Genomic DNA, 14,373 nt, shown 5'->3' on the forward strand with positions numbered 1-14,373 from the left:
CCCTTCCCAGGGTGTTATCCCTCCATGGAGGTTCACTTTTGCTTGGCACTAATTAGTTCTTTGGAGGCCAGCTGTAAGGGCCTAATCCAATGCCAGATGTAGTCAGCGGATACGTATCCACTGACCAGATCAGGCCCCATGTCAGAGAGGACCCAGTCCTGTGAGATACTGAGCACCCCCCATTGAAATCAATGGAAGTGGAGGGAATGCCACCGCTCACAGGTTCATGCCTCAATGACAAAGGAGAGCCCAGTCCTGCCTGCCTTATTTGGGCAAGATTTCCAGTGATGTATGTGGGAGTTTTATTGGAATAAGGACTGCACAATCATGCTCACCTTCTGTTAGTTATCAGGGGAATGAATAGCGAGTAGGGCAGGAGAAGCTTTAATTTCATGATGCTAAATCCGGACATCCTTTCACACAGGCCTTACCCAGGGCAAGTCCCCAACTTCATTCATTTGAACCTAAGCACCTGCCTTCTGGCCCCGCGTGGGTCAGACACTTACTTTCCGATGGCCCTTTGTGATCAGAACGAGCGTGCCGCCTCTCCTCAGATTCCTCACCGAACCAATAGGACTTTGTAAAGGGGAAGTACCAAGGCCTGGGAATTCCATACTGGCCTAAACGGGGAGGAAAGCATTCACGTGAGCCCAGCAACAGCCACCATAATGTCTCTATATTTAAAGACAGAGGGCAAGTACTGAAGCATCGTATCTCCAGCTGTCGGGCCTTGGAGAAGAGCAGCACATACACGAGAAGGTGAAAATCCCCCTTCTAGAATGGAAATTGGCGACAGATTGAGAGAGAGATCTTAGCCAGGTGGGGAATATTAGACGATTTCAAAATGTTACAACCAATCTTCCCAAATCCCACTTTACTCTAATAGTTAAAGGCCCGATTGTGGGAGGTTCTAACCACCCTGTGTCAGGTATCAAGTGTCCTCAACTCCTGGCAAAGCCAATGGGAATTGAAGAGGCTGAGAATCTCATAGGAGGTGCTAGCACCTGGCTGGACTGAGCCTAGTTTCTCTGTATGTGGGGGAACTTGGAAATTGTCCAGGAGTTTGATCAGTGGCTTTGATGTGATAATATTGATGGTGCGGGGTTGCCCCCTTCTGTAACATGTGCTGCCTGGCACATGAAACGCTCTTGACGAATGGGCAGGAATACGCAGGACCCACAAAGAGCACAACACCATGTCTCTAGGCAACAGTAAAGGCTCACCTGGGAAGACAGACTCAATGTACCAGGTCATGACCCCATAGAGGAACGTATCAAACAACATCATGAAGGCAGATGTGGTGAGGTTGAAGCCATCTTCTTCAAGGGGGCTTTCGAAGAGGTTGTCCCACTGCACGCCAACCCCCTGCTCCTCAAACAATGCAAAGTACTCGCAGCCAAACCCAAAGGCGACCGGGGACAACAGGCTCTAGAAGAGCAGATGTTTACACTCTTGAGACCATTCACAAACTCATCTCTTCCTCTTTAAAAATCAACGGCGAGGGGACTGCTCAGCCCTCATGCTCGTGTCATGACTCAAAACACAAAGGGGGGAATCTGGGCCCTGCTGAAGTCAATGGCAAAACTCCCGGTGGGGCCAGGATTTTCACTTGGGGCTCAGCAAACTCCCATTGCCTAGTTTTGTGCTTGCATAGCCCTCCTGAGTTTGAAAGCTTGACTCCTACTCAAACGTGACGGGTTCGTGATGCTCTTAGAAGAGACTGAAACAAGGAGCAGAGGTACAGAGAATGATGCAGTAGAATAAGTGTGTGTGTGTGTGTGTGTGTGTGTGTGTGTGTACACATATAAGTAAAATGAGGGGATTCTCTACCCCTAGTAACCAGCAAGGACTTCCTTTTAGCTACAGAAACATGTTGTCCTTGTTTGTTTTTATTGAGTCACCCTGGGAAGAAAACCCAGGTTTAAATTCCCCGGGGGGCGGGGGCGCAATTGGAAACCCAAAATAGTTCTGCAACCACCTCAAAAGTAAGAACATAAGAACGGCCACACTGGGTCAGACCAATGGTCCATCTAGCCCAATATCCTGTCTCCCAGCAGTGGCCAATGCCAGGTGCCCCAGAGGGAATGAATAGAACAGGCAACCATTGAGTGATCCATCCCCTGTCATCTACTCCCTGCTTCTGGCAGTCAGAGGCTAGGGACCGCCCAGGCATGGGGTTGTGTCGCTGACTATCTTGGCTAATAACCATAGATGGACCTATCCTCCATGAACTTATCTCATTGTTTTTTAAACCCCATTATAGTTTTGGCCTTCACAACATCCCCTGGCAACAAATCCCACAGGATTACTATGTGTTGTGTGAAGTAGAACTTCCTTTTGTTTGTTTTAAACCTGCTGCCTATTAATTTCATTGGGTGATACCTGGGGTTCCTGTGTTACATAAAGGGGTGAATAACACTTCCTTATTCACTTTCTCTACACCAGTCACGATTTTATAGACCGCTATCATATCCCCCCTCAGTCGTCTCTTTTCCAAGCTGAAAGTCCCAGGTTTTTTAATCTTTCCCCATACAGAAGCTGTTCCATAACCTTAAAGATTTTTGTTCCCCTTCTCTGTACCTTTTGCAATTCTAATAGATCTTTTTGGAGATGGTCTGACCACAACTGCACGCAATATTGAAGGTGTGGGCGTACCATGGATTTATATAGTAGCATTATGATCATTACTGTCTTATTCCTATCCCTTTCCTAGTGGTTTCTATCATTCTGTTCGCTTTCTAGACTGCTGCTGCACATTGAGTGGATGTTTTCAGAGAACTATCCACAGTGACTCCAAGATCTCTTTCTTGAGTGGTAACAGCTAATTTAGATCCCATCATGCTGTATGTATAATTGGGATTATGCTTTACAATGTACATTACTTTGCACTTATCAATATTCAATTTCATCTGCCATTTTGTTGCCCAATCACCCAGTTTAATGAGATCCTTTTGTAAGTCATTGCCTGCTCTGAGAGCCCTTTGCCCTGGGTACAGTGGAAAACAATGGCCTCTTGCACCCCACAGCCCCACACGCTAAAGAGCCACCGAGCGCTTTGCTGGCCACGGCATGATATTCAATACAGCTCCTCCGCGCCAAGCCCGCCGCGACTCACCGCGAACATTTTCAGCGAGACGCTCACGTAGTCCTGCCAGGCGACGCACAGCACGTAGGGCAGGTAGAGGGTGAAATAGATGATCCCACCACAGGCAGTTGCCAGGTTGGCCCTGGAGAACATGGTGCTGATGAGGAAGCACTGCAAGATGGTCACCACGGCAAAGACGGAGAGGAAGACAAACACCACGCTGGGGTCGCTGTAGGGCAGCAGGTTTCCCATCTGGGCAAGGAGGAGATACATGTCTCACAAGGCAAACAGGGCTCACTGAGAAGCAATCAACAGGGCCCACTTGCAGAATCGCTATTCAGAACAGAACTACCTTTTAACTGCTTTAGCTGCCTGGTCCTGTAAGCAGGAGGGGTTGTGACCGTGCCAGAGGTGCGTTTTGCCCTAGGCATGGTACTCTGCACACTGAGATGCATTGAAACAATTAACTGAAGCACCCCTATTGTTTTAAATCGTACCCCTGGCCGTACATTTACTCATCTAGATATTTGCCTAGTTTTACAACAGGCTACATAAGAAGCACTAGCGAAGGCAGCGAAAACTAAAATTTCATGCAGACAGTGGCTTGTTTACGGTGCTCTATATACTATACACTGAAATGTAGGAACAACATTTATAGTCCAGTTGATTTATTTTATAATTATATGGTAAAAAGGAGAAAGTCAGCACTTTCTCAGTAATAGCGTGCTGTGACCCTTTTGTATGTTTATGTCTGATTTTGTAAGCAAGTAGTTAAGTGAGGTGTAACTTGGGGGTACACAAGACAAATCAGACTCTTTAAAGGGGTACAGTCCTCTGGAGAGGTTGAGAGCCACTGTTTCAGATCACTCAGCCTCGTTTTGGAACCAAGAGCCCCTTCCCAGTGAGTCATGGCCTGATCCAAGTTCCTAGAATATTAATGAACCCCAGATCATTCGTTATCAGGCTGATTGCCAGCAGGGCCCCGCGTTATGCCGCCCCACAGGAGATCAACACTGCTGAGAAGGGGAAAGAGAGAAACTGTGATGGGGCCAGCCTCACCTTCAGGATCAGCACCAGAAGCCCAGCGCTCATGAGGAGGGGGATGAGGCTGCTGATGAACCAGCTGAACCAGAGGATACCATTGTCCAGGCCCATGATTCTCATGGTCTCCTTCAGCCGGGCTTCCTTCTCGTACACAATCCCCTTGATTATTACAGCCACCGAGTAGATCCAAGCCAGAGTCATGAAGAGGGGCATGGAACGGCCCATGACACGCAGGAATCTGGTGGCAGGAAGGGAAAGAGCCAGGGGGAAGATTGTTGTGGTTATTTGCTTTAGAGAGCGTCACCAAGGGCTGCCGGGTACCCTACAGGTGCAGAGGAGGAGGATCACAGTACTGCCGAGAGGTCCCTGTTGGGGCCAGGGCTCCATTGTGCAAAGCGAAGCATGCACACAGGGCCAGGTCCTCACCTGGTGTAAATCGGCGTCGCTCCCTGGAAGTCACCGGGGGAGTGAGCGACTCACAAGCCTGTGCTGCTGCCCTGTTAGCAGGGCAATGCTTTATGACCTTCCTAGACTAGTCCCCAGCCGCTTCCAGGCCAGACTGCAACTGCACAAGCCTGGGTGGAGGAGAGCACCCAGGGACCAATCACAGCTACACTCCCTGCCCCCTCCATTGCTGACCCCTGCCACTCCAGCCAGAGGCCTGGCCAGGCACCGAGAGGGGGTGATACAGTACTGTCCCGATAATGCACTCTCCCACCCCGCCCCACTCTGCAGTTGGGAGGCACCATCCTCCACAGAGCTCTCCTGGGGCAGGGCCTCAGGAGCCATCCTGGAGCCAGAAACGCTTTGGGTACCTGCACAGAGCGATACACTCAATCCCACATTAAGGAGCCAGGTTCATGCACCAGTATAGGAATGCACAGGTACCGCTAGACCAAATCAGCAGGGTAACAGAAGGCCCAACCCTGCCCGTCAATGCCCGTGGCCACACTCCCAGTGACTCCGGCTCAGACACGGACCCTGCTACCTGGTCGACCTACTGCATAACTTACATATCATCCACATAACAGGGGTAGGGCATCTGCTGCACGTAGACACCAGTCTTCTTCTCTGTGCCCGTCAGCGCCCTGATGATCGCCTGCTCCACAACATCCTGCAAGTACACAAAGCCGCCCCAGACATACCGCATGTCTTCAAAGGGGTCAGCCCGAGGACCGGGGTCCCAGTACCTAAGCCAAGGGAACAAAGATCACCTGTTAGAAATCCTTACAGGCCGAGAGTCTCCCAACACCTCTCTTGAGAAGGCAGGTGGGGAGCACTCACCCATCCTTAATCTTGTTTGTCCTTTCCACATTGTCTATGTCCATCCGTATCTTGTACTTGATGTGAGGAGGCAGCTCTACACTGTCTGGGGTGATTTCAGGGAAGACAATGCCAGCCCAGAACTTCCTCTCCTCCAGGAGCTCCATGGACCGGTTTATGAGCCGCACTTCTGTGGCCACAGGCTCCAGCTTGTCCAGGTTGACACACTAAATGGAGACAGATTTGTAAGTCCATGAGCAGAGTTTATTACATAGGGACATATGTTGGTAGCTACAGTGACAGAACACAGTCAAGCCTGTGAAACAAGAGGGACCCGGAGATGCTAACACCTTCACCTAAAAGATGAGGCAAAGCTACACTGTGCTGGAACAGACGGTCATTCATTTATAGAGGTGGAATCCAATGAGTTCAATAACGCCTAGAGCTTTAAAACCACGGCAGTGTCTCCTGCCGTCACTGAGTAATACCAGATGCAGAAAAACAAGCATCCAGGGCACTGATGAGATCAGCCATTATCAGCTGCCCATAATGGTGGGGCAGGACTGTCACTGGAATCCACCTGGAACATGCAGGATAAGATTTTTTCAAAGATGGGGGCCTAAAGTTAGGCTCTTCTGTCCGTATTTTGGCACCTAAGCGAGCAGCCTGAGTTTCAGAAGTGCTGACCACCCAGCAACTCCCCCTGAGGCTAGGACACTTAGATGCCTAAATGTGGGCTTAGGAACAATCGTTTCAGATTTTAAATCTTGGCTGCAATGTTTTATTGCTTTCTTGATGCAAATCTCCTAGGAGCACTGATGGTGCGAACCATCACACTGCAAACCCAGACACCAAACTACCACTCATAAGCGCTGAGCTTTTTACAATATGACTCTCCAGGACCCCTTGCAGAGAGCATGGCTTGGCCTTGTACCAGAGGACATGCAGAAGCAAATGTTACCTAACAGCAGCAGCAAGCTCACCTCCATGAAGCGGGAGATGGTTTGGACGGCCTGGTCAGTCTCATTGAAGGCATCCATCCAGGTGTACGTGGAGCCATTCACTGGCTGAATGTCCTCTGAGGATTTTGCCAAGAACAGGGCAACATCTTGAACCGTCCACGTTGAGCTCCTCAAGTGAGTGTCCCAGAGGCTTTTGCTTTTCAGCAGTGTCTGCAATTATGGTGCCGGGGGAAATAATGACCGTTAGGCTCAGGTTTGGATTCCCCCCAGCAAGGCAGAGCTTGTACCAAGCTACCATGACTCTTTCCCCTTGGACCTGGAAGTCCAGCTCCGGACAAGGACCGAGAATGGAGAGTTTACTGAGCACATGAATGCTCTTCAGCATGCCGTGTTGCTAATTCTGCCAACGCACGGGACTTCCATCAGAGAAGCCCAGGTTCCCAGAGTGCAGCATCACATTAACTGCAGTGTGACAAAATGAAAATTCCCAGGGGAAAATAACATTCAGGGGAGACGCAGAATTGGTAGTGTCAAATGGGGTGCCCAAGTTGCCTGACCGAGGGGCCTCGTTTGGCAGCTTGCTAGATGACTGAAGGCTACTCCCAGTTTGCATGACAATAAACACGTTGCAGCTACTCTTAGAGAACACAAATCCCAGCACAGATCGGCCACCTACATCATGGTCTAGCTATCTGGTAGAGGCAGCATGGTCTGGTGGGTAGGCCACAGGACTGAGACTTGGCAGGCCGGGATTCTAATCCCTGTTCCGTCACTGGCCTATTGTGCGACTTTGGGCAAGTCACTTTGTCGCTCTGTGTCTCAGTTTCCCCTCCCACACTTTGTCTGTCCTGTCCATTTAAACTATGCAGGGCCGGGACTATCTCTCCCAATGAGTGTGCACGGGTCCTAGCACAGTGGCATCATGATCTTAGCCTAGGCTGAACTGGAATACAAATAGGAATCTCCAGATCTATCTAAATCCCTCTATCTGAGGTATTCACAGGATGCCCAACACCGTATGTCCTGCCTTGCAGGCTGAGAGTTGACTCTGGACTGCTCTCTCTACTGCAGGTGGAGGGCAGCAGAGAACCACACACTTTGGACACTCAGAGCCTGCCCAATGATACAGTAAATACACTCCCAGCCTCATAGGCACATTTGATAACAACTCTCCAGCAGGTGGCAGCCTTGTTCCGGGCTGTGGGAAAGTGGGAAGAGTTGCAAAACAACCTCCCGCCCCCCAACCAAACAAAACGCCATCCTTGGAAAGCAGGGAACCACAAAGGAAGGAGGAGATTTTTCAGCTAATTGGTGGTTGCTACATGCTGCTGACACCTTCCAAACAATTCTTTGCTTTGAGCAGAGCCGAAGGGGTGATCGAGTGTAACCGGGAATTCAATTCCCAAGGTGCTAAGCGTAAATATCAATGCAGCAAGGCTGACCCTGCCTCCTCCGACATGTATTTATTATAAGTTACAGCCCATTGTTGCTCTGGACGCAAAGAGGTTACACAAGGAGGAACTGCTGGCTGAACCATCTATCTCACAGACAGAGCGGGTAACAACATTAAAGGGAAGGGGCATCCCAAATATGTAGGACAAATACTAAAATACTTAATGAAAGAATCTATGGAGGAGGGATGTTAGAGGAAGGCTAATCTCGGGACTAAAGGCACTGAACTGGGAGCCAGGAGATCTGGGTTCAGTTCCCATCTGTGCCACAGACCCTGGGGTGATCTTGGGCAAGTCATGTAATCTTGTGTCTTAGTTCCCCGTCTGTAAAATGGAAATGTACTTCCTTTGACTGTTTATGCTGGAAGTAAGATTGTCTCCTATACAACTCTACCACATGTAACATTACCTACCATATAAGGATCAGTAGAAAAGAGGGAAGCATTCACTGCAAAGGATATGGCTAAGCAGAAGAACAACACATCTAAGGAAAGGTTACAAACTATACAAATAGGAAATTGACTTTTGAGCATACTTCAGACTAAAGTAAGGTAAAGAATTTAACCTGAATAGCTGTTTCAGACACACAGACAGTGCAAATGGGAACGAGATTAAAAAAATAACATGGCAAAGCAGGAAAAAAGGGCAGAATACGCCAGGCTGGTGAAGGAGAACACAGGAAAGAAAAACAGAAATGGAAAGAGGGCGATTGTGCTCCAGCACTTTCTCCTGTCCCTTCTGTGTCTATATTTTGTCTCCTTAAGGTCGGCTCATCCAAACACTCCTTACGCACACTATTTGTATTCACGTTGTTCATGTTAAAAGCAAACACGCACTGTTCTCTGAGCAATTGCTCCTGCTCCTTTCAAGTCAATGGGGGTGTTGTCATACACCCCCACCAGAAGTAGGATCCAGCCCCAAATGTCAAACAAGAGGTAGAAAAACATTTCTCCTTTCAGTGCCCCTTCAGCTGCAAGGAGCTTGACATAAACATCCAGTGACCTGCAGGGCTGGAACTCGGACTCTAACCACTCGGTAACACTATCGTCTGCCTGTCTCACAGAAGGCATGTCATTGGGTTTAAACAAACAGCCAGCAAGGTCATTAGGCCAAAGAACTGACCTACCATGACAGTGGCCCCAGCTGGAAGGTCTTGTGTTTTGGCCTGATAAGTATGTAACTGATCTTTGTTCCAGCTCTAAATTTAACAGAACGCCGATGGCATGACTTTGCCCGCTACGCACAATAAAAGACCCCATGCACACGCATTGGGATAGGTGATGGGGAAAGAGAGTGATGCCTTGAAAATTGAGCTGTAATGGTATTTGTTAAAACAAAGCAGGGGACTGGAACTCTTAGGAACCTCAGGAAGCCTCTGCTAGAATGGAGACGATTAACAACAAGTATAAAATACCAGCTCGCTTGGTTTGTGGATCTCGCTTCAAAACACACCACTCGCTTTTCAAGGGACATCTGATTGCAAACCAGTATTCAAAGGCTGGCCCTGCGGCAGGGCTGTGCAGCTCCCTTTACAGTTTCTGGGCCTGATTCTGACCTTAGTCAGACCAGCGTCATCAAGAGTAACTCCCATCAAGCCAGCACCTCCATTAGAGTGATCGGAGTCCAGCCAATCATCTCCAGCATTTTCAGGCCATGGGGAGAAGGCAGCGGGGGTGGAGGGGCAGAGAATACTTTACACTTCCATTCAGTGGGGATATTTGTCTGGCTTTACTGGGGAGACAGCAGTAATGCTGGTTTGGACTGTTCTAAAGGGCCTGAGTCATCACTGCGCCACTCCAGTTTTCCCTCGGTGTAACTTCCGTGGGGAAGGTGCCGACGGTCTGACTTGGAGTCCACCCGATCAATGGAGCTATGCCAGCATGTAAGCGCAGTAATGCAGCAGATTTATTTTATACGTTAGGCCTGATTCTCTTCTTGCTTACACGGGTGTAAACCAGGAGTTACTCCGCTGAAGCCAAGGGATTTATAACAAAGGTGGGAGATCATATTCAGACTCACTGCTCCTTCAGGTAAGTCAGCACGGCAACATTTGCTCTTCAATTCAAAATGAGCCCAATCCTGCCGATGCCTCACTTCAGCCCCCAGTTCCCATGGCACTCAATGGGATCTGAGGGTGCTTGACACCTCCCAGGATCAGTCCTTGGTTTGTGACTGCTTTCTACAAGGTCTACCTCATGCTAACTCCAAGACAGCAGTTGCCCTGGTACTTACGGGCATTTGCTGATACAAAGGAGAACACAGCATAGCACGTTACATGTGTCGGGAACCCTGCTCTCCAGGTTATACACAGGTAATAGTCAGCAGTGAAGAAGAAAGAGCGGATCCCAGGCAGGGCAGATGGAAAGCAGTGGTTAATCATGCTCTGCTTCCGTTCACGGCACTGTGTGACATGATTACAGGGCGCTCATATGTCACATACTGGACTTAAAACTCCCTTGTTCTCCACTCAGATGGGCCAGATCCTCAACTGATGTAAACTGGTGCAACTCCAGTGAAGTCAGGGGCGCGCTGCTGATTTACACCAGTGGAGGAACTGACCCAGTTGTGTCTAGTTCATTATTCAGTTCTCTTCACGTACACACAGCTTCAGACAAGGCTAAAACCTTCCTTCTCGAATCCTGCTGTAACCCTGCACTGGCAGGAGCTGCCATGCAAGAGAACTTGTCTCAAGGAATGACCACGCAGTGTTGTGCATACAGCTCAGGACTGAAGTGCCAGTCACATCCCCAAAATAAACACTTCAGGCAAGGACAAAGTTATCTGAGAAATGTAAGGTATGTCTACACTGCAATTAACCCCCTCTGGCTGCCCCATGCTAGCTGGCTCGGGGTCAGCCTAAGGGGCTGTTTAATTGCAGTGTAGACTCGGGTGCTCTGGGACACTCCTACCTCAGTGTCCTAGAGCCCAAGCTCCAGCACGAGTCAGAACGTCTACACCACAATTGAACAGTCCCTTAGCCTGAGTCAGCTGACATGGGCCAGCCGCAGGGGTTTCATTGCAGTGCAGACATACCCACAGTGACGGCATACTGACCCGGATCAGATCCATTTCCTGGCTGCTTTCCATGAACGTCCAAATCTTCGGGCTTATCTCCTCCCACATCCCTCCTAGGTCCCGGAACACGCCCAGCTCCTGGAAAGTCCTGTTCACCTGCCAGCAAAGGGGAAGGATTATTCCAAAATTTCAGCATTGCAGGTCGGAGCAGCAGCAGGCCAGGAATGCAGAGTGCAAATCTAGGCACTGCGCTGCCCAAGTTTTATTGGTAACATGGTAGCTACAGCAAGGAGAAAAATCACACGTGTTTGAAAATAAAAATATCACAAGCTAGTACATTTGTGTGCCCAGGATCTCAATGCCTTTGTAGGCCACTTTAAAGGGCTGAATTATGTCTGGCTCTTTCATGAGTGGGCACGGGGAGCAGCGTACAAAAAGCCTCCCCCCCCTCCCACTTTTCATGTCAGGGCCATTCAGGAAAGCACTAGGACTGCGGCTTCCCAGTGCTCCCAGAAGTGAGTGTCTTCCCAAAGGAGGTGGGAAGGAGACGCAGCATGGGTATCCCCCAGCCACCCCTCCTGTCTTCCAGCCCCCTTTTCTCTGTGAGGCTTCAGCAGAGAACATAGATCAGCTCTGCGCTACAGGACAATAACCTTTATACTTGAGGGGTGTTCCCTGGGCTGGTTACACCAGCAGTAGGGCCAAATTAAACCATCTCCACAGAACAAAGCTGTGAACTGCACGGATGGGTCTGGCCCCGTCTCTTCTGTGCTGCTTATAGAGGGGACAGGGTTCCATAGCCTACCTCAGTCATGACCTGCCTCGTGACCGGGGTGTCAGGAGTGTACAGGATCTTCCCAATAAGCAACGGCTTCAGAGCCCTCCAAATAATTCGGGAAAGCGGACTGGATTCAAGATTCTTCAGCAGCTCATTGCAATAGGGTGCTACACAGGGAGAGAACACGCATGAGCTAAGCTAGAGACACGGTATCGAACAGCTCAAAGGCACTTACTCATGGGCAAGCGTGTCACACACGTGTGCATTTTAAAAACAGAAATATCTGAGCCAAGAGGGTTGGAGTTAAAAAGAAACCACCCTGAGCTGCACAGCTTGACCAGAAACCCAATGCCTCTCTCCGGATCTGGAGCTCTGAAAGTCACAAAGGGGCATCTGCACAGCATCCATCATGAAAACCAGGCCCCCGTGCAAAGCGAGCGCTGCTCACTGGTTACAAAGCACAGTTCAATCCAAAGAGCACATCAAAGGCCCAATTTTCAAAGGGTCAGTAGCCAGATCTGCAGCAGAGCTCAGCACGACATGTGCACCCCCAGGGCAGAGCACTTTGCAAATCCAACCCAGGGTAGCACTCCCAAAGCCCTACCCAAAGCCTAGATTAGTCAGTGGGAGCCTTCAGTGGGCTCCGGGTCAGGTCCTTACACCGCCATTATAAGAACATCTCACATCATATGGAACGGTCTCCGCTAGCCTATCACGCCGTATATGAGCATGTAAATACACACACGCCTTGAGTCATTATCTGGCTATCCTGTCACCCTGTGGGACACTCTAGAGGAAGCGGGGGCCTCTAACGATTCACACACTCGTAACATGAATAGGCACGTTGCCCAGGACCGGGTCTCACTTACTTGTAGAATTATCATAGAAATTAGCTGCATCCTCCTCCGTGCTGTTGCCACCAAACAGGGCTTTGTAGTTGTTGTCCTCGTACCAGTTGAGAGATTTTATTTTTAACCCTCCCCCCTCCGGGTGGCCACACACGATCCGCGACACCGCCTGGTAGATCTGGGTAGAGGAGCTTGTGGAGTTCACATTGGTCAGAAACATCACCTCCTGCCTCATGTCACTCCAGCTCTTCATGCCCGCCAGCTGCAATGCACGGGGACAAAGGGCTTGCTTATTTCATTTGCATGGAGCAGATATTTTGATATCAAAGCATTTGTCTCCACAAACACCGGATCTAATTTAATAAACCAGCTACGTGAAACAGACCTTGGAAAAGCAAAAGGGCACGATCAGTGGGGGGACCTTGCACTCAGGAAATGTCCCATGTATGCAGGGGGGTGGGGGCTGGCTTCTGTTGTGCCATCTCCTTTATTCTGCGTTTTTCAATGACATCGCAGAGAAAATCCTTAGCCCCGGCCCTCCCGTGAACTCCATTCCTTCTCATGGCTGCACCCCATTCCCAGTCCAGCAGGGTCCCCTCATTTGGCGACAGAATGGGGGTGGGGGGGAGTGAGCCAGAAGGAGAGGCATGGAAATCATAAAGAGTGAGTCAAACTAATCAGATGCAGCTTTGCAACATTCAGAGGCTGAGATACGGGACCCAATTCTCTACTGGTGTAAACTGGCATAGCTTCACTGAAGTCAATGGGCTTGTGCCAAGTTACACGGGTAGAGAATTTGGCCCATGAGGTCAGATATCACTTTCCTCCCACCCTCCCTTTATCAATGGCATTCCCAGACAATCCTTGATGGTCATGCGGCAAGTCCAGCTGCAGCTAAACTTCAGGGTCACAACAGGGATCTTCATTGCCTCCGCAACCATTAAAACCAGCCAACCATTACAAGGCATCTCCCTTGGCATCTTCCCTAACACAAGGCGCAGGGGCATTAACACTACAGATTGGCTAGGAAGAGTCTATCCTCCACCAGAAACAGTCTCCATCACTCTGACATTAGCATCTGGGTCCACTCACTTACAAAGTGATGCAAATAAAAACACCACAGGGCCGGCCTATGACACTACAGTAATATACTGTGCTTTAAGAGAGAAGGCCAGATACCCCGAGTGTGTAAAATGGCACGGCTCCACTGATGTCCATTTATACCGGCTCACAATCTAGCCTGTAATGCTTCGGACCATTATTTTCAGAGCTGCAGCTCCCATTAACTTCAACTGGAGCTGGGCACGATGGACACTTTTGGAAAATATCAGGCCACCTTAACTAGAGGTGTTGCTATATTCGCCCCTATTGTAACAACAACGACGCACGTTAGTATTGGTGAGCTGAACTGCTTCACTAGCAATGTGTAAAAGGGCTTTCTGAAATCTATCAGGAAGAAACTAAATTACAAAGTAGCGAGAAGTGTTGGTCCCAGGATATGAGAGACAAGGTGGGCGAGGTAATAGCTTTTACTGGACCAGCGTCTGCTGGTCCAAGAGACGAGCTTTCGAGTTACACATAGGAGAGTGATGAAGAGCGCTGTGTAGCTCGAAGGCTCATCTCTTTCACCAACAGAATTTGGTCCAGTAAAAGATATTACCTCACCCACCTTGTCTCTGTAATAACTAGAAGGCACTACAGTATTGCTACCAAAATGCCTCCCACCCCCAACCCCAGACCTATAAACCTGAAGCTGCTCTCATGTTCTGCATTGCTAGCCAGTATGCTACCCTGATCATCTTGTTCCCTTCTTCCCTGCCCCCTCTCCTGATCTATACTGCACACCCCACTGCTTCACAAAGCTTTGATACAAACACAGGGGCCGGAAGCAGTGAAACCTGGAGATCCTGAAGAGCCTAGGCACCTG

General features: G+C 49.4%; 1 protein-coding gene across 7 annotated transcripts in view; it reads right to left on the reverse strand.

Moving 5' to 3' along the window:
• Positions 1-14,373, reverse strand: part of LOC101953849 (phospholipid-transporting ATPase ABCA1) — a 129,202-nt gene that overhangs the window by 36,258 nt on the left and 78,571 nt on the right. For all 7 annotated transcript variants that reach the window (XR_010588736.1, XR_010588737.1, XR_006177039.2 and 4 more), the window contains 10 exons: positions 12,468-12,708; positions 11,626-11,765; positions 10,860-10,976; positions 6,376-6,564; positions 5,414-5,619; positions 5,143-5,319; positions 4,145-4,367; positions 3,116-3,337; positions 1,224-1,428; positions 507-620 (listed from right to left, as the gene is read on the reverse strand). Coding sequence is in view for 4 of the 7 variants with exons in the window: in XM_042861050.2 (XP_042716984.2) it covers positions 507-620; positions 1,224-1,428; positions 3,116-3,337; positions 4,145-4,367; positions 5,143-5,319; positions 5,414-5,619; positions 6,376-6,564; positions 10,860-10,976; positions 11,626-11,765; positions 12,468-12,708 (1,834 nt within the window). In the remaining 3 variants the exon portion in view is untranslated. The remainder of the gene's footprint in view (positions 1-506; positions 621-1,223; positions 1,429-3,115; positions 3,338-4,144; positions 4,368-5,142; positions 5,320-5,413; positions 5,620-6,375; positions 6,565-10,859; positions 10,977-11,625; positions 11,766-12,467; positions 12,709-14,373) is intronic.

Source organism: Chrysemys picta, chromosome 6 (genome assembly GCF_011386835.1).
Source record: "Chrysemys picta bellii isolate R12L10 chromosome 6, ASM1138683v2, whole genome shotgun sequence".
In the NCBI taxonomy this organism is placed as follows: Eukaryota; Metazoa; Chordata; order Testudines; family Emydidae; genus Chrysemys; species Chrysemys picta.